Source organism: Macrobrachium nipponense, chromosome 12, assembly GCF_015104395.2.
Source record: "Macrobrachium nipponense isolate FS-2020 chromosome 12, ASM1510439v2, whole genome shotgun sequence".
In the NCBI taxonomy this organism is placed as follows: Eukaryota; Metazoa; Arthropoda; class Malacostraca; order Decapoda; family Palaemonidae; genus Macrobrachium; species Macrobrachium nipponense.
This window is the reverse complement of record NC_087205.1, coordinates 66,115,118-66,136,594: the sequence shown is the minus strand read 5'-3', so window position 1 is coordinate 66,136,594 and position 21,477 is coordinate 66,115,118. Positions and strand designations below refer to the sequence as shown.

General features: G+C 36.4%; 1 protein-coding gene across 3 annotated transcripts in view; it reads right to left on the bottom strand.

Annotated features, from left to right (window-relative positions):
- LOC135224562 (probable tubulin polyglutamylase ttll-15) overlaps positions 1-21,477 on the bottom strand; it is a 233,454-nt gene that overhangs the window by 34,028 nt on the left and 177,949 nt on the right. For all 3 annotated transcript variants that reach the window (XM_064263671.1, XM_064263670.1, XM_064263672.1), the window contains exon 3: positions 16,431-17,004. In XM_064263671.1, the coding sequence (XP_064119741.1) occupies positions 16,431-17,004 (574 nt within the window). The remainder of the gene's footprint in view (positions 1-16,430; positions 17,005-21,477) is intronic.

The following is a 21,477-nucleotide window of genomic DNA, read 5'->3' as shown; positions in this document are numbered from 1 at the left end:
TAGAAGATATGGAGCTAGTTCTAATGGACTAATCAAATACATCACAGAGAACCCTGTGTTCTTTGAAAAAGATGTTCTAGGTTTCTAAAAATACAAAACAAAAGGTTAACTTTGCCTCCTCAAGGCTTAACTTTCACAAATACATTCTAGGCTTTCTAAAACCACAAAATAAAGTTTTGATTATATATAGTAGCAGTTTAGCAAGTTACTTTATTTTCATTTTCTCTATTGGTGAAATGTGTTCAATATTCAATGTATGGGAAATGTGTTTGATTTTAGAAAATGTCTTGATGTATTTAAGTTGTGTTGTAACATCATAGAAGACAAAATGACAGCACTGTGTTGTGGAAAGGTATACAATAACAAAGCGTGCAGAGAACAGGCGGATCTGGTGTTTGGTATGGTAGTAGAGAGCTCCCTGTCTTGTAGGAGTTTGTGGGTTGTAAGTAATGTTGTGGTGTTGTTCAAAGCCTTAAGCTGGAGTATACTGGGACTGAAGAACGTGAACAGGTGGGTAGGTTGCAAATTTGTGTCACAAAGGAAAGCTTAGGATTAAGAAAATTCAAAACTAGTCGCAGTAGCGTGGTCAATTAAAGATGGCTGGATCAGATAGTGAACAAAGGGAGATGAAGGAGATGAGATGGGGAAGGGATTGTCCAAGATTTAGCTGGATACAAGACGAGTTCAAAGGATGGAGAGGACAAGTCGAAAATTGGCTAGTGGTGTGTGGAGAAGAAGTAAAGTATCCGTGGATAGAGATAAAAGAGAGCTTAAAGGAAAGTCTTAAGGGTATAGTAGGTTAAAAGATAATCCTATCCAAACTGGATGAAGTTTATTTAAAAGACACACTCATGGAGAACTGCAGTAAAATGAAAATCTATTTTAAAATAGGAAAAGAATTTAGTGAAAAGATGAGACTGTAATTAGGTACGAAAGGCAGAATCCGAGTGTAACACAGCAATGGGGAAAAGCATGATTTAAGGTGAGGTAAGGGTTTTCATGTATTGGAACAAGCAAATCTCACAGAAAATAAAAAGACAAATGGTATTACAAGCTTGTGGTCAAGGAAAGTTAGAATATAAAACAGTCACAAATAATGAAAAGAATACATATTTGAGGGATTGGGGGATACAGAGGAACAGGCATGGTGGGGGTCAGAAGGCAATGCAAATTCTGAAACAGAGGAAAAGCCACAGATATCAGGGAAAATGGAACCACAGTAGGGGTGGAAGAAATCCCATAAAGAAAAGGGAAAGTAAATTATGTGTAAGTAATATGCAAATCAAAATGGCATTGGGCTCGGGATTGTCCTCAGAATTTCCAAAATAGGAAGAAAACAGAAACAAAATAACAAGAAGAAAATAAGAAGAAAACAGAAACTGGGCCAGAAGAAGTTCATGTAGAAGTTGTTAAAATTGAGGAAGAGTCTTGGGAAGTGGCTGATGCAATTTTAGACACAGGATGTATAGACACTGCAGGAATTGTGACTAGCACGCATTGCCATGGGTTTGAGTCACAAAAAGTTGAGGAGAATGGAAGATACTACGACAATCTAGAAAAGTATTTAATTTTGGTGAGTCATCTTATAAGCCAAAAGGAGTAATGGAAATACCAGTGATATTGAAAAACAAGTTTTATTTGAAGAAAAAAATTCTACAGGGTGATATACCATGGCTAATGGGTAAGAAAACCATGAACAAAATGGGTATGACCATAATTTAAAAGAAAATTGTGCTATAATAGAAGTGTTAGGGGAAATGAAGGTAAAATTAAGAAAGACAAAGAAAGTCATTAAGATTACCAATAAGGAGGAGGAAGGTAGAAGAAGAATTATTACTGGAGGGTTGGAAGGGGAAGAGTCTAAGGGGAAATTAAAGGCACGATGATGAGATACAACTACAGTTTGGTCATGGAAGTGGCGATAAAATAAGCTAACAGAGGAACCACAATGGAGTGATGGTTTGATAGAGAAAGAAAAGGAGGAAATAAAAAAAGTTACTAACAGACTTGACTGGAAATTGTGAGGTATGTAAAAGATATAAAAGAAAAGCAGTTAAACCAGTAGTAGGATTTTCTTAGAGTAAAACTCTTAATGAAGTTGTAGCAATGGATGTGAGAGATAGAAGAGAAAAATCTTGGTATTGGGAGATATGGCAACAAGGTACTGTCAGGCTTTTTGGATAAAAGATAAGAAACCAGAAACTATAATAGATGGTTGGTTTGCTATAATTGGGGCACCTTCCAAAATATTGTCAGACAATGGAGGAGAATTTCAAAACAAAAAAGTAAGGAGGATGGCAGAAAGTTGGATTATTAAAGTATTAGCCACAACATTGGAATCTCCATGGAGCAACAGATTATGTGAAAAGACCATAGGCATAATAAAAATAAAAGTTTAAGAAAGATGATGGAGGATGAGGAAGTGGATTGGTACATAGCATTATGATGTGTAGTGAAAGCTAGGAACTGCTTAATAAATAATGGAGGTTTCTTTCCTAACCAATTTGTATTTGGAAAAAAACCCTTCCTTGCCTAATCTAATGGGAGAAGAGAGTTCATGTCCTGCAAGCTAAGAGAAAGGTATGAAAGGGAGTATGGTAAGGGACACACTGAACGGCAATCCATAAGGCCAGAGAACTGTTTATCAAAAATGAGTCATGTAATAAAATAAGAATTTCCTTGAATAAAAACATCAGAAAACATCAACTTGAAGACGCAGTAATGGGAGATGAGGCATTCTATGAGAGAAAATGAAAATGAACAGAGTGGACATGCTCAGGTAGTGGGAGAATCAGGGAAAACAGTAGTAATTGGCCATGGGGATTCTTTAAAAGAAGTACATAGCTAGAATACATGTTACTAGGATTCAAAGAATATCACCAGAAACAGAAAAGATACCTAAAACAGATAAATCACATGTGAAAGGTAGATCCTATGGGGCAAATGAAGGGAACATGAGATAGGCAGGAAGGAAAGGAGATAATAAGTGTGCTGAAGTAGGAATGCAGACACAAAAGAGGCTCTAAAAAGAGATGTGGTAGAGGAAACAATGGAAGATGATGGGGAAAGTGAGTTAACAGAAGAGATACCCAAATTCAAAAGGGAAATAGAGTTAGAGCTGTAAACAATGATGCAGGACAAGCAGAACAATGGATTATATTGAGTCTTGCAGGAAAAAGATCAAGCAAATCTTGGACTGATTCGTACAATGTACAAGACTCACAGTCCGGTGACAAGGGGTAGGTCAACTTAAAGGATTATAGTCATGTTAAAAAAATTGAAGATGAAGAAGAGGTTTTACTAGGATTTGAAAATAGATGCGTAATGGAAGCTAAAGAAAAAGAACTACAAAGTTGGAGACTGAACAATGTATATGAAGCGGTAAATGACATTAGAAAAAAAGCTACACGTATCTACAAGATGGATAGTAACTGAAAAGGTAAAAGGGGGGAAAGGATATGTAAAGCAAGACTGGTACCTAGAGATTTTGAAGAAGAGATGGCTGAATGAAAAAAAAAGACACTCCTACATGCAATGCTTAAATTTTAACATTTTGTTTGACAATAATAAAATTGAAAGATTGCAATTGTTATACATTAGCTGTCAAAACTGCATATTTACAAGGTGACGAAATACAAAGAGAAGTATTTTTAAAGCCACCTAGAGAGGATGGTTAAAAGTTGAAGAAAACTGTTTATGGCCTTGAGGACACAGCAAAAGTATTGTGAGTGGTAAAAGTAGTGGAGAAGCTTAAAGGCGAGAGAAGTAGACTGGAAGCTAACATATTCTTTTGGGAAAAAGACAATACACATAAATTGAATGGTATTTTGTGTACACTCGACAAGGAAACTTAAGATACAGTTTTTTTAAATCTTCGGACATATATTGTTCAATAATGCCACACCTGGCAACTCTTGAAAGGGGGGCGGAGCTTCAAAATCATAGTGTTTGTTGCTTTCTTGATTTCCATCAACTTTACACCATAAAGATCCAGTTGAGGTCCTATAATCTTTTATAATTTAATATAGACACAGGCTCTATATTGTTCGTTAATGTTGGTTTGGTAACGTCAGTTCAGGGTAAAATATCGATCATCCTTTTTTAAAACCTACTGTGAAATCTTATAAGTACTGTTTGACACTAAACTGACGTAAAATTCATACGTAATTAAAGACGGATTGTAAACAATGAGAGAAAGGGTTTTAAATTTTGGGCAGTACTTGTGTAAATCGTGAGGAACAATACAGTAAAGAATGAAATATTATGACGATAGAGAGCGCGCAAGCATAGGCCTACCTATACAGATACATAATTCAATTTACTTTGAAAGATTGAGTGATATTTTTTCACATGTGTTTTAAAAGTGGAGAGAGAGAGAGAGAGAGAGAGAGTGAGAGAGAGAGAGAGAGAGAGAGAGAGAGAGAGAGAGAGAGAGAGAGAGAGAGAGAGAGAGAAGCAGCTCATATGAAAGCTTAGGCCTATTTATAACTACTCAATTTCATTATATTTTCTTCGGCAGATTGAGTGGAAATATATATATTTTTGAGTAGTAATATATATATATATATATATATATATATATATATATATATCTATATATATATATATATATATATATTACTATATATAGATATATATATATATATATATATATATTTTTTTTTAGAAAAAAAAGTATGTTTTGTTTTTTAGGAGAGAGAGAGAGAGAGAGAGAGAGAGAGAGATGAGAGAGAGAGAGAGAGAGAGAGAGAGAGAGAGAATTATAGTACTGGTGACGGACTTATGATGGGGGAAAGGCAGAAGAAAATACGTATAATGAATTAAGTATCTCTATCGATAGGCCTATGCTTGCGGGATATGATATGACTGCCAAGATCGTGCTGCACTAGCTGCTAGATAAAATTTGAAGGATTCATAAATATTCAAGTTAATTCTCTGAAGAAAATTCAGTACCCTAATTCTTGATTACATTCGACAGTTGCCGTAGTATTCAAAGATTGTAAAAGACGTGGAAAATTTTAGACACGGGGTGCAGTCATTCTTGCTCTCTTGATATAGTCTTTACTTTTGAAAATCGGGTTTCATCCACAAATCATTTACGAAAAAAGCTGTGTTAAGTAAAAATATTTATTACCACAAATAACTCAATATGTATTGCACAGGCAATTAAAGTTTTATATTGTGGGAAATCTTTCAGCCTCACAGCAAAGAAATGCAGCAGTGTAGGGCTGTAGGCTACTACGAACTGCTTTGTAATGGGAGTATATAGCCAGAAAATCTTTGAGCTGACATGCTACTTTAACCTTGATTAAGATTTATGTTTAAAGACAGTAGCTTTGTAAACAGCAACTATAGTAGCATTCGATCCATGTCAACGTCAAAGTAATCAAAGTGTGAAATCCGTTACGTTAGCCAGTATCCAGTGACTTGCGCTTTCCCGCTCGAAGTTTAGGGCTCCTCCTCACATCATAGAAAACGCTCTTGCGGATGTTAGCTGTTGCAACATTGAGTGCCATTGACGTCAGCTAACTTCAAATCGCCTTGGAATACAAACATAAGTTTGTAGAAACTAAAATAATTGCATTCACCACTTACGATGATGCAATATATCCCCATTCATGAAGCAAAACGAGTAGATATTGTCGTCGTGATACATAGTACTAAAATCAGAAATTCACATTCTATCTACCAGATCTCTATGAACGAATCCATCTGAGAAATTCCAATTACTTCGGACATATATCGTGTTTTTAAGTATCTGAACGGTTTTGTTTTGCAGTTTTAACTTATATAATATAATTTGCAGTATATTTTCATATTCTAGAGTAAATTTAGCGATATTATGGCTTTCCAGTAAAAACAAATAGGAAATTGGATGAACGAAAGCTAATGAAAACTGTATCTTCAGTTTTCTTGTCGAGTGTACACACATAAATGATTTTTGCTGTGGAGGAACTGTAGGATTTTTTAAGGAAACCATTGGGAAACTGAAAGAGAAACTGCAAGTAGAAGAACAATAGAGTAAAAGGTTTGCAAATTGCAAGTAGGAGAATAAGAGAGTAAAAGGTTTAAGTATACAGGAGTAATAGTGGAGCAGGAGAATGGACCACTGTATTTTAAAACATTTGTAGGAAGAGGTAGTAGGAGGTAGAAAATTAGAAGCGTTGGTTAATACTGATAGTAAAACACATGACTGCAATAAAATCAAGTACTGGTGTAAATAGCAAGAGATTAAAAATAGATATTGCAGTAATAAGGGAAACTATAGAATCTGGGGAAATAAAGGAGGTGAGATGGATAAAAGGAAAGGATAAAATAGCTGATGCATTAACTAAAGCAAGAGTTTCAGGAGAAAATATTAGAAATTATGTAGAGGGTAATGAGTTGGAGTAATAAGGGAAACTATAGAATCTGGGGAAATAAAGGAGGTGAGATGGATAAAAGGAAAGGATAAAATAGTTGATGCATTAACTAAATCAAGAGTTTCAGGAGAAAATATTAGAAATTATGTAGGGGGTAATGAGTTGGAGAATAAAGGAAATTAGAGGGGATTAGGTTAGAAAGAAGCTGGAGGGGAGGGAGAAAGAGTTAAGTGTGATTACACACAGTGGAACCCCCCTTATTTGCATTCTCGACATTAATGGACTCATGCATTCCGGATTTCTCCATGGACCATATCTACCCATTATTCGCAGGAAATTCTCCTATTCGCAGTATTTTTCTATGAGAAACATCCAGAAATTTATGTTTTTTTTTATCAACTTCATCAAAAATGCACTTTTTGTGATAAAACTATTAAATAAACCAGGCATAAACATTTTTAGTGGATTTTTCTTGAGTTTCAGCTAATAAAATAGGCAGTTTTAAGCATTTCTATAGGGGTTTCAACTATTTGTGGATTCTAGCTATTTGTGGGAGGGTCTGGTGCCCATCCCCTGCAAATAATGGGGGGAACATTGTATGTATATCAGTTTAGTAAGTTATTTTTTTCTGTTTTGGTGAAATGTGGTCGATGTTCTATGTACGGGAAACTTGTGTTTAATTTTAGAAAGTGTCTTGATGTATTTAAATTGTGTTGTGACATCATAGAAGACAAGATGGTGGCAGTGTGTGGGGGAAAGGTAAACAATAACAGAGCGTGAAGATGACATGCGGATCTGGTGTTTGGTATGGTAGTAGAGAGCTCTCTCTCTTGTAGGAGTTTGTGGGTTGTAAGTCATTTAGTGCTATTGTTCAAAGTCTTAAGCTGGAGTATAGGTACTGAGATTGAAGAACGTGAACAGGTGGGTAAATGGCACTTTTGTGTCATAAAGGAATGATTAGGCTAGGAAAATATTAAAAAATTTTGCCTCTCCCAGGCTTAATCTTTAACAACGACATCCAGATTTCCTAAAACCACAAAACAAAAGGTTAACTTTGCCTCTTCCAGGATTAACCTTGACAAAGATGTTCTATGTTTCTAAAAGGATAATTACCTCTTCCAGGTTTAACCTATCTGATTAAGTTTGCCCCACAAGGACAGAGAAGCATTTCCTCTTCTTCCCCAATAAGGTTATATTGGCATTCTTATAGTTCACTATAAAATGCAGCCTTAACATCACCCTCAGCTCTAAGGTATTCCCTTTACAACAGCTTAAAGAAGGGTGCTGGCAATAAATCTACTCATTAACTGCCGATATTGCTAAATAAAAGGTTTCACTGTATATAATTCAGATAAAGTTTAGACTTGCATCTAAACTCCAGAGAAAGACTGATATAAAGATGAAGGGTCTTCAATCTCAACACCTTATGGTGCTGATCCTCAGCAAGATCTAAAAGTACATGACGCAATACTGAGAAAAGTGTGGAACAATAACTTTGAAAGTAGATAGTGAAAATTCTTACTATCTCTAAGCAGAAAAACATTGATGTCTACAAGGTTCCAGGTGCTGAAATTTCTTCTAGAATGGCATCCTCAGCTGCTCCTGACCCAAGGCCACAGCTGTTTTCTACTTAAGGATAGATCCTATGATAGCTTGAAAATCCCTTTATTGGGAGGGGACATTATAACATCTCCAAGCAGTTAAGGAGATGCATAAGTTAGTGGAAGTGCATGGAACTGTGTAGCAGTGTTGATTTCCTCTCAATAGAGGAAAAAGAGACACATCTACTGAGAGCATTAGAAATTCAGAAAATCATTTGCCCTGAGACTACAAAGGCTCTACAGGAGACCCTAAGCAATTCTTGAATTTGAAATTGCTTAATAGTATTTATAGTAGATACAAGGATCAGGCCTATGAGTCTGAATCTGGCCAAATTTAGGGAAACATTCACTACTCAAGCCTGCGGGCCATCAAAGAGTAGTAGTCATGCAGTTGTTCCTGTTCATCTACATGCTAGTAAGTCTAAATGGGTGCTTCTCAATTCCCACAGCAACTGCCAAACTTACCGATGTAAAGGTCATCTGTAGGTAGCGTGTTCGTTCTGAATTCCTAATCACCAAAACACTGTCCTTTCATAGAGTCAACGATCAAACCAATATTATGTTGTTCATTTCACTCAAGCAGCAAACTTCCCACAAAGAATTTGTTTCTGACCTTGGCTAAACCTGCTAGACATTTCCGATGGTCTTTCCACTGCCCTGGCATCTAGAAAGTTTTACCAGGTGTAGTGTTGACCATTCTGTTGCATGAAAGTGTAATGACTCAAATTAAAAATTCTGTTTTGTATTGCACAACAAAGGGAAAAACCAAAATCTGGACTTAGGCTTAGGTTTAAGAGCAAATTGGACAATTGGTTACAGAGCCCCACCTACAGCATCTGGAGACAAAGATGGTTCTGGATTACTTACAAATTTAATGAATGTTAGTTGTAAGTCATAATTTCTAACAGTGAGGCAGAACATTATTTGAGCCTGATTATCTGATAAAAACCCCAGTGAGGCTATGTTTCCTAATAAGGAAAGCCCTTACTATATAGGAAGTTTCCTTCAGGCCTAAATTTCTTCAAAAAAGCAAGTGCCTAGTCATCTTTGACAGACAAGCATGCAAAATTAAGTATCACACCAACATCACTAGATAAGAATGAGGATTTTGATAATTAAAAATTATAATGCAAAGAAACTGGGCAAGGTGAAGTAACAAGTCCTTGGCCTTTAAAATACTGTTGACAGAGCTGGCCAACTTGAACCAGTGATTCAGTAGAAAAAATTCTTACTCCTAAAGTCGACAACATCCACCAATGGGTAACGAAACTTATAGAGGCACTGTACACTAACCCAAACAAAGTGCACAGAACCGCAATACCTTCTTGTAAATACATCTTGAAGGAACGTGCATGACTGAGGATGTACTGGAAAGACGAATACATTTCTACATGTGTACCAAAAGTCTGACTGTTCCTTGGAAAGGCACTAAAACCATGCTATAAAACCAAAGTATGCAGGCAAACACTTTCTGTTATTCAGTCTCAAAATGGCCAAGAATGACCGCCTATCTCCAATTACTTGTGGAGCTAAGTAAGAGAAGTAAAATCCCCGTGAATTACTGCCTGGTCCATTCATTCTCTCTATATACAACATCCTACTAAAAAGAGAGAGACTTGTGAGAGAGATCTGCTGAAGAAGACAAAAGAAAATCTATAAGTAAGAGCTTAAACCAGTGGAGGACAACCAAAGAAGAATCACAACTCCCGTTCACCGTCTCCACCATGTAAGGCACTGGTCCCAAGTCTCTCCATGCATGCCAGGAGGTTGCAAGTGTCCATCTACCAGAACCTGAGGTCTGCACTTATCCCCGAAAGGTATAAAACAAGATTGTACCAACAGATACTCCCTTATCGGCTTAACCTGAGCTGCATAAGCAGACAGGAAGCAAAAGTGTTGTCATTTCTTCCAAACAGTTACTATAAGCATGAGGACATGACCCTGCAGGATCAGAAATAAATTAACTCTTCCTTGCAAAACTCCTGCTGGCGCCAAAACCTTAAAGCTGGCTTTACAAACTCGCTAGGTTGGCGCCTCCACTTCTCTAAGCTGACTCAGACAAGCTAGAATGAGACTCCATCAGCATGCCCAAAGCACCTGTCAGTCTCGAATTCGTTTCCCCACAGGAAAGAGAAAGAAACTGAACCTCCTACTAAAGACAGTGCCTGTATCGCAAGAGGCAGTCTTCGGCTCTCCACGACTTCATAAGAAACAAGAAGATAAGCCACAGCAGACCTAGAGGGAACTTTGAGTGTCCAAGTAAGAGAAAAGTTACGAAACATGTTCTAATAGAAGAAGAAAGCTTAGGATCTTTTCTCCCAATATTTAAAGGGCGCCAAAATACGCTAAGACAAGGGAGACCGAAAGAGTTTCATTGGTTCAAACTCTTCTTCCCCCAGAGGGCGACCGAAGGAGACAACTGCCGACAGGCAGTAATCAAAAGAGCCTAAAGGATTGCCCTTTCTTCACAACACCAGGAAGAGACACTTGTCAATAGGAGGCAACAGCAGCCGAGTACTGTATTGCATCCACAACTCCATGAAAGGGAGACAGTCTTAAGCAACTTAGGACTCAACTATGTCCACATGAGTCAACTGAGGGAAATAAAACGAGGCACAAAAGAAAATTGGAAAGATTGGGAGGCGGGGGAGAGGAGTTACAATGACTCTCCCGCCTCTGCCAAAAGCATATCAACATACGTACTTGAAAGCATTCCTAAATGACATGTCGTTAGAAAGCCCTGAAGATATCTAGCTTGGAGAGAACCTTAGATATTAAAAACAATGTAGACTTTAAAGAGAAACATTAATTGAGGCAGTAGTAAGAGATTTGCCAAAACAGGAAGAAAATGCAGGCAAAGAACGAGCACAAGCATTATAAGAAAGAAAGAGGAATAGGCTAGCAGACGTGAATTTAGAATAACCAAAACATGAGAGACCGGTTAAACCGCGACTGAGTCAACGTAATATCGAAATGTGTAAAACTTGCTACAGACATTTTCATCTCAATAAAAATGTCTATACCTATACATATAATATTAATCCTATGCATGCTAAAACCTCAAACTACGTGCCAATGACGGTAGAATGTGTAATACGTTAAGGGGGCCGGCATGAACCCCTATATATGGTGGTATAGGACGAAAAATACAGTCATGAAAAAATTCATGGAGCTTCATATGGCAATTGAGAATACGTAAACGAAATATTTCGTCAAAATTCCTCTTACTTTCATAGTTACAGGGTAATTAGTTAACGTAACTCAATAAGCCTGAAACATTGATCCATACAAGAAAATGCAATATTTCTTCTATTACTGTAAATTTTGATAATTATTGTCAAAGAAATTGGGAGAAATGCCATCTGTAGACATTCCCCGAGTCGAAAAGGGAGACTTCACTTCAGTCAGCTACCATTCCAACAATCAGTGCGAACACAAACTTCAAGTAGTCTACATGTTCGATTTCACCTCTGACATTCGCTTTCTTTTACGTATGTTTATGTATGTTTCGCCAAGAATTTCATCATGCCAATGAGGAAAAGACAAGGAAAACATCTCGCTAACATACAGACAAAGAAAAATCACTCAAGTATTATTACAGAATACGTATCATAATATATGCGTAGTTAGTGAAGAGAGAGGGGCAGGTTGCGTAGTAAGGGTTGCGTAGTAACGCCCCATCTTGCCTGACAGCACGGGTCACACTGTGCCCAAGGCTACGATCTTTGAGCAAAGAGATCTTCATTTATGATAAATAACAAAGTTTTGGTTTTTCAATACCCAAAATGGAATATGAAATTCATAACAATCATGATTTATTAAATTGTCTTTGTAAAAAGAGAGTACACCTTCGAGTTTCACCTCTGACATTTTCTTGCATTTACGTTTGTTTATCTTTGTTTCAGCAAGAATTTCATCATGCCAAAGAGGAAAATACAAGGAAAACATCTCGCTAACATACAGAAGAAGAAAATTCGCTGTAATAAGCCGAGTTAGTGAAGGGGAGAGAGAGAATTGCGTAGGAAGGAGTTCCCCATCTTGCCTCAAGCAGTGCCCCAGGCTACGATATATGAGCAAAGGGATCATCATTTATGATTAAATTATGATAAATAAAATAGTTTTGGTTTATTAATACACAAAAAAGAAATATACTTTCATAATAATCATTATTTATTAACACTGTCTTTATAGAAATACGAAGGAAAACTTTGAATGCCCGTATCTCAAAACTATACTTATTGACCTTCAAAATCTATCTTCTCACTTAGTTTTAAAGCTATAACATCGGAATTTGGTATATAACTAAAAAAGACATTATGGAACAATCAAATAGAGCCCTTTTTTCCAATTTTTGTTTCGTCTTTTTTTTATAAATTTTTTTTTCCTGATTTATAGGGTTTATTTTTTTACCATATTGAAAAATTCATATCTAGCAAAAAAATGACTTTTAGAAAAAAAATCCCCATTCGATTGGAGGTCTACATCAGGTCTATATATATGGTAGTAATCCCAGGTCTTAATATTAAATATCAAGGGAGGAGATAGAATTTGAAAAATGGTTATTTTCGGGATAAATCGCCCTGGCGTCACAAAACCGAAGGTCAGAGGCGAAAATCATATGCGGTTTTGAGATGTCCCAAGTCACCTTATTAACCCTCTTATGCCAATTGGACGTATTAAACGTCGAGTCAAAATGTCTCCCGTATGCCGATTGGACGTATTATACGTCGACTTAAAAATTTTTTTTTTAAATTCACGGAAAAATACTTATAGGCTTACCAGCCGAAAACTTTTGAATCACGCGCCTTGGGGGATGCTGGGAGTTCACGGATCAAGGTGTTGTTTTGTTTACAATCGTTATGCAGGCGTGCAAGCGCGAATTTCTTTCTTATCGCACTAAAAAGTATCTGTGACACATCTCAAAAATTATTTCGTCACTTTGACATAATTTTTGCCCCGTTTTAAATTATCCGTTACATGAAGTATTATATATGAAAATGTGTGCAATTTCATGTAGAATACAACAAAAAAATACTCATGATTGTAGCTTTTATCAGTTTTGAAATATTTTCATATAAATAACGATAAGTGCCAAAATTTCAACCTTCTGTCAACTTTGACTCTACCGAAATGGTCGAAAAACGCAATTTTAAGCTAAAACTCTTATATTCTAGTAATATTCAATCATTAGCCTTCATTTTGCAACAAATTGGACGTCTCTAGCACAATATTTCGATTTATGGTGAATTTATGAAAACACTTTTTCCTTACGTCCGCGCGGTAACTCTTCCGATAAATTTTTTTAGTGCGATTGTCCTAATGTTTGCACCATTTTAAATTTGCCATTACATTACATAAAGTTTTATATATGGAAATGTGCGCAATTTCATGCACAATACAACTAAAAACATTTTATATTTTCATATAAATAACGATAAGTGCAAAAATTTCAACCTTCGGTCAACTTTGACTCTACCGAAATGGTCGAAAAACGCAATTGTAAGCTAAAACACTTATATTCTAGTAATATTCAATCATTTACCTTCATCTTTCAATGAATTGGAAGTCTCTATCACAATATTTTGATTTATGGTGAATTTATGAAAAAAAAAAAAAAAAATTTTCCTTACGTCCGCACGGTAACTCTTCCGAAAAAAATCAGACATTTTTTCTTGCGACTGTCGAAATGTTTGCACCATTTAAAATTAGCCATTACATAAAGTTTTATATATGAAAATGTGCGCAATTTCATTTAGAATAAAACAAAAAATGATTGAAGGTTGTAGCTTTTCTCTTTTTTGAAATATTTGCATATAAATCACGATAAATAGAAAAAAAACCACGTTCGGTCAACTTTGACTCTACCGAAATAGTCGAAAAACGCAATTGTAAGCTAAAACTCTTACAATCTAGTAATATACAGTCATTTATCTTCATTTTGAAACAAATTCGAAGTGTCTAGCACAATATTTCGATTTATGGTGAATTTAAAAAAAAAACTTTCTATCCCTCCGCGCGCCGATTCGTGGCCGCAAATCTCAGAAATGTGTACGTTGCATTCTCCTAATATTTGCTCCTTTTCATATTAAGCATTTTATAGAGTTTCATATATGAAAATGTGCGCAAATTCATGAAGAATACAAACAAAAATATTTGAAGGTTTTAGCTTTTCTCATTTTTGCAATATTTGCATATAAAAAAAAATATATATAAAAATTTCGACATTCGGTCAACTTTAACTCGTCCGAAATGGTCGAAAACTGCAATTCTAAGCTAAAACTCTTACAGTTTCGTAATATTCAATCATTTGTCTTCATTTTGAAACAAATTGGAAGTCCCTAGAACAATATTTAGATTTATGGTGAATTTTTGAAAAAAACATTTTTTTACGTCCGCGCGTTACGAATTTATGCATCATTTTGTGATAATATTTGTTCTGTGTTGCTTTGATTGTTTTACAATGTGTTATATATCAAAATGATTGCAATTTAGTGTATAATACAACGATAAAAAAAGTAACTCGTTAGCTTTACCCGTTTTTCTCACAGTTTGATTTGAATACAATTATGTATGAATTTTTTCTTGTCGCTACCATATATCGCATTACGTATTTATATATGATGATATTTTTTTTCATTTCTGATGGTTGCATACTAAAATTCAGGCAATGTCAAAAAAAGGAGCCAAAAATTAACTCTTAATCTTGAAAACTAAGCGCGCTGTGAATTTTTGAAAAAATTATTTTTTCCGCTTCCGCCCTCACTCCAAACCCGCCTCGGCATACGGGAGACATTATGGTTTTTAGGGCTTTGGCGTAAGAGGGTTAAGTGGTATGAATATCAAAGTCCTGTCCTTAAAAAATGGCATTAGCCGGCCGGCCCCCTTAAATGAGATTCAGACAGAACCTGGTAGCAGACACTTTCTGAAGGCACACTACTGTAGGGCAGTCCAAGGCTTGGGTCTATGTACAGACGAGGGAACCAACACCTACTTCTAACATGGGAACACGAAAAAGAGCACACAATAAACGTTCCCCAGTCACGAACTCAGTTCAACTTGTATTAGAACTTAAAATAAGTTTAATGTTATGTTTTAACTTCTAGATACACTTTTCCTGAACCAAATGGGGAGCAGAAGGCGGAACTACAAAGAAAGTCCTAATACTAGCACTACCAAAATGCCTAGCCTGAGTAGGGATAGCTGCAGGGACCCCAGGTAGGATAGAGCTGACAGGTTCAAGTCCTGACCTAACAAACTGCTTTTGCAATCTATCTTTTTCCCTTCTTTCCTGTATCTAACATATTCAGGTATAAAGTCCTCAGCTCAGAAAAATCCCCTACATCCTTCACTAGTTACAAGATCACAACTACCCCAGCAGCTGGTTCAAACCGAATGTTCATTTACTTCAAATTCCAACATGCTGCTTACACCAAAATCATTACTACATGTTATTGGTTTTGCCTCCAGTGGCAGGTATCCTAGGAAAATGAAATTACAATACTGTAAACAGGTGTAAAACAGCCAAACTTCATAGAATATCAACAATTGCCTAAATACAATGGCAGCAAGGAGAATTCTGACAAGAGCTAAAACATTCGAAACACAACTGGTGGAGAACAGGTAAACTAGACAAGTCATCCTGGCAGCCATCAGACTTTTTGTTTGAATGCTGACTTGCCTAATCGGCGTGGAGATATATCTTAACTTTAACAGTAGGTAAGATTAATCTCCAATAATAATAAATTGTTTGCTGAAGACATTCTTTCTTATGTTTCTGGTTCCTTTTTCACCAGCATATGTTAAAACCACCTAGTCATGTGGACTAGTACTGTAGCAGCAACACATGCTTTCTCATCAGATGTTGAGATGAATTCAAATGCTGAGCCTTCTCACACTATAGTAACTCTTCACCATGAGACAACCTTTGATTCTGTAGCCATGAATTACCATTTAACCATTGGCAACTCTCAATGAAAAAAGTTGGCTGATACTTTCTCCTTCTATGGGTGTGCCCGAGACATCAAGTTCTCTAGAAATTGTTTATCTGAGTCCAAAGCGGGATTGATTTGTGCTGGTTGCCTAATCTCTAGCAATTCAGCCCATTTTAGTGAACTGTCTTTGACACTTCATGCCACCATTCATTATAAAGAGAAGTAATATTTGATAAACCAGCCCAGAGCAGTAACAATATACAAAATGCCATCTCTCGGGGTATTTCTGGCAAGGAGCACTGTGCCAAGAGCCTGTATGCTCTACACAGCCTAGATCTATTTCAATTGTCTCGGGTATCTAACTGAACTTGGATACCTAGATACACCCTCAAATAGCTGGATACCTAGATACACCCTCAAATAGCTGGAAATAGAAAGAGTTCTGAGCACATCTGGAATCAACAGCTACCAAAGAAGGACTATCATACAATAATAAGTTTGTTGAAAATACTGACTTGATTCTAGATTTTCCATACCTGAAAAGTACGTCTCCTTCAAATACATAAACTCGTAAAGGTTCAATAGATGTGATAATGGTATAAACTCCAATATCAAATTTGTGTCCATCTATAAGAATTGGATTGTGAATAAATTCCTGGACAAAAGTTCCTTCAATGCCAAGATCCAAAGCGTCTAATTTTTCTATCTTAATGCCCCTGTGATTATTAGACTTTTGGACAAACATCATCTCTGGATTTTTCTTGGCATGAGTCAGTAACGAGTCCTTTTCAGCTGGCATTCGGAATGCTTTAGGAACATAAGGCAAACCTGAAATGGCTAAATTCACCTTATTGGATATATAACCAGATCCTGGAAAGTGGTTGACCTTCTGGTGGGGCTTTAGGTTAACCATCATAACCTTCAGCTCTCTAAAAGGATAGTTGTGTGACCACAAGACATCCCAGTCATCACCATCACTAGCTAGACTATATCCTAGCCTACTGAAAACACTGGTCACATGCTTAAGGTATCCAGTGTTTTTTTTATTTCCTCTGATCCACGCCACAGGTTTTGCGCGACTGGTATCCTCAGCTTTAGTAACTGCTTCTCCTGCAATACATAACACAACATTCAGAATTTGTTAGGGAAAGACACATTTAAAAGCATGAACACTTGAAAGTACACCTGAAATTCATGATTATGAAACTGCTTTTAAATATCTTCCTGTAATTGTTAACATACAGACAAAATTATAACTAAATTCCAAGTTTTCTAATAACAGCATAATATTTTGTTTAACTTATATGATACTGCTGGAATGAGTTCCTCGCTGGACAAGTGGTTTTCGCGCTTAGCTGCCAATCTGGTGGTCCAAAATTCAAATCCCGCCTCGGCCAACGCGGAATCAGAGGAATTTATTTCTGGTGATAGAAATTCATTTCTCGATTTAGTGTGGTTCGGATCCCACAATAAGCTGTAGGTCCCATTGCTAGGTGACCAATAGGTTCCTAGCCACGTAAATATATCTAATCCTTCGGCCAGCCCTAGGAGAGCTGTTAATCTGCTCAATCTTTGATATTCTGTTGTGCTGAGCATTGTTCTTTACAGGGACCCCTTTCCACAGGGTCATATTCATCATTCATTGTTTTGGTGAATGAAATCAGCAACTGGGGAGGAACTAAAAGTTAAGTATATCTTAGTTGTGCCAGACCACTGAGCTGATTAACAGCTCTCCTAGGGCTGGCCCGAAGGATTAGATATTTTTATGTGGCTAGGAACCAATTGGTCACCTAGCAACGGGACCCACAGCTTCTGGGATCCGAACCACAGTACATCAAGAAATGTATTTCTATCTCCAAAAATAAATTCCTCTGATTCCGCCGGGATTCAAACTTTGGACCACTGGATTGGCAGCCGAGCGCGAAAACCACTCGTCCAGCGAGGAACTAATCAGGGGGACTGGAAACGGAACTTTCACTAAAATAGCATATTATTTTGGCCACTAAAATATGCATGACTCATATTTCACCAATGTGGGAAAAGACAGTTTCTCTGTATTCCTATCGAACTACACTCAATAGTGTAGGTACAATAATACTAACAGTTTATACAGTAACATGGAATTTTCTTAATAATATTAGTATTAATAATACTTACCTGTATAATTTATCTAGCCCTAATTCACCAAATTGCACCAAAATTTACCACATTGGCAACCCTGTTACCTCCTATTCTGTCGCCAGTTGGCAACACTGCTGTTTGATAGTCATAAAATCTTCCCTTGAAAATCAGCTGTGATAGCAGATTGTGGGGTAAGATGGGTGGGACTAGGTAAATTATACAGGCAAGTATTATTAACCCTTACTGGACATGTAAATATAGGTAGATTGTGGGGTAAGATGGGTGGGACTAGATAAATTATACAGGTAAGTATTATTAACCCTTGCTGGATGGGTAAATAGTAATGAATATGCAGCTCCTCAGGCCTGGTAATCATTGAGGTCAGCCAATTTACAAAAAAACATATACAGTAGTGCCTCAGGATACAAAATTAATCCGCTCCAAAGCGACCTTCGTAACCTGATTTTTTTTGTATCTCGAACTATGTTTTAATTGTAAATTGCCTAATTCATTCCAAGCCCTACAAAAACACCACAGTAAATTTTATAATAAAGCTATATTGACCAACAAACAATGAAATACAACAATTTGGACCATTCAATACCTAACATAACATTTCTTGTAGTACGTACTGTAAATAAAGTGTATTAGTGTACATGGTACAAGAAATAGTGTACGTACATGTAGTAAAATGTGGAACCTTACTTTTTGAGTGAGGTGATCTCCAAAAGCGGCGACAGAGGAGGAGGACAAATGGCAGAAAACATGAACACTTACCTTTAAGAAACACATTAAAAAATGGCAGAAAACATTAACACTAAACTTTACGAAACACATTAACAAATGGCAGAAAACACTAACACTTCTTGATTATCTCCATCTTTGTTCTCCATAGAAAGCTTCCTCTTCTTTCAGTAAAATTCAGCAACATTCTTGGGACCCATGGCTAATAACGTAAGTAATTAAGTTCACACACAACACGATAAAGTAACTTACAGTACAACGAAAGCGAAATCACTGACATGAATTTACATTAACAAACTAAATATATGTGAACAAACGAATTTCAGTGTTTACGATAATGCTGCCACAAAATATGGTCAAGGAACGCCTTTACATAGAGGCATGATGGGAGAGATGCTGACCAATAGGAGAGCAGGATCTTACGGCGGTGACTAGCATCAGGAACCAATGGGAGAGCGGGAAGATGGTGGCGAGTCTACTCAGTTGGTGGCGCGCAAGTTTTAAAATTGTTCTCGGCAGTCCGGAGGAATCTCAGACTTTACCCTTTCGCAACCTAAATTATTTTCGTAAACAGAAGCAAAAAAATCTTCGTCTTTGCTTTCGTAACGGATTTTTCGCAAGTAGGGACTTTCGTTTGTCGAGGTTCTACTGTATCTTTATTTCATACCATGGTGATTATGATCCCTATTGGCTAATCCTACAATCAAGGAACAATATCATGATATACAGGCGGCCCTCGGTTAGCAGCAGGGGTTCCGTTCCTGGCCACCGACGCGAAGTGATTTTCGACGCTAAGCGATTTTAAAGCCTACGGCCGCTGCATACCTTCTTTCGAAACTCTAGACCAGTCAAAGGCGCCGTAATCCCACAATGGTGCAATACGTAAAATTATATTTATGCAGTACAGTACTACTACAGAATTTACTGTACAGTAGTACCGTACAGCACATTATAGTATTATAAATACTGTAAAGTGAAAAAAAGCCTAGCTTTAATCCTTTGGGTGTCTAGAGTATGTAAAGATATAATAAGGTTTATACAGTGTACAGGTAGCTGTTGTGTTCAAGTTGTGATAATTCGTCTTACAATAGTCCGATTTTATGAGAGACCAAATTACAATAGACTAACTTTATCCATCTTCTAGTTACATAAGTTCAATAACAGCAAAAGAGAATGATGAAAGTACGGTTTTAACGTTATACTCGTTGCGTGAACATGTACAGCCATGAACGACCGAACAAAAAACTACTTTCTTTTTCTAAAGTGCAACCGAAGTGGATAACATCCGTTTGGCTTGTATTTCAATGATCGTACTACAGCACACTATTACCGTAGTTGTTATAAATGGCGTTATGTATAGAATAGAACTGAGATATCTTAATGTAATAACTTTATTCATCATAAATCAAAGATCAATATAGATCAAAGATCAATCAGGAAATATACTGTTAAATATAAACCTAGTTATAACTGAAGCTGAGAAAACTTTTCAGGCTGCTAATGACTATTATCGTACATCGGCAACAAGGATAAAAGTAAACGTATGCCATCAAACACAACCGTGGATAAAATTGAGATAAAATCATTTTAATCAAAACTACTAAGCTTGAAAGAACACATTTTACTGTTGGTTTCACGCCGATATAAGACAAATAACGTAAAGTTCTTATTACGATTATGTAAAGGAGAATTGCAAACGGAATCACGTAATTTTATCATGCAATAAACATGCTGCCAACGTAATCTGTGAACGAAAAAAAATAGTAGCTCACATTCACAACGAGACATATTCAATTCATATTTCCACCTAAAAACACGTTGTATAAGGAAAAATAACCTTGTCTCATTCAAGTCAGGTATCTAGATACGTATTCGTTTATGCTAACTAGAAGCATGAGAATTCAATCAGAATTGCGTTATGGCGAAACAAACTCGTATTCGCCATCAGCTGATTTCAAACCACAACATAGGCTGCTCCGTGGAATAATGGCTTAGATTTCCCGTTATTTTATAATACAATAATATGAGAATACATAACATATTGGATACAGTGAAGTAATGTATAACTTTTAAAAGGATTTGTGGAAAAGGTGCATAATTAATAGAATAATACCTTGCATTTTTTGGAACAGTGGCGGACAAGAACAAACATGAAAAAACATCCCCTGACAACATGGAGCATAGTTACAAAGGCTGCCTTAATTTGTATCATATTTATGTACAAAAATAAAAATACCCTATACGTAATATATTTTCATACACATTTTAAACATAAAAGCATAAACATTTAAAAAATTGACACCTCGATCGCTAAATTTGCACTCTTTTTAACTCAATATTTTCGGAAGAGCGGCAGATGGCGGTTTACAAGAACGAACATGGAAAAACATCGTACTTGATATCGTGAAGGGCAGTTTCAAAAGCTGCCTTTTTATCATATTTCTGCACAGAAATAAAAATACCCATACGTACTTAATACATTTTCATACACATTTCAAATATAAAATCATGAACATTTATAAAATCGATACATCGATCACTAATTTGCACTTTTTTAACTCGATATTTTCGGAAGAGCGGCAGGCGGTGGCTCACAAGAAAGAACATGAAAAAACATCGCATTGATAACGTGAAGGGCAGTTTCAAAAGATGCCTTAGTATCATATTTCTGTGTATAAATAAAAATACGCTTTACGTAATACATTTTCATACAAATTT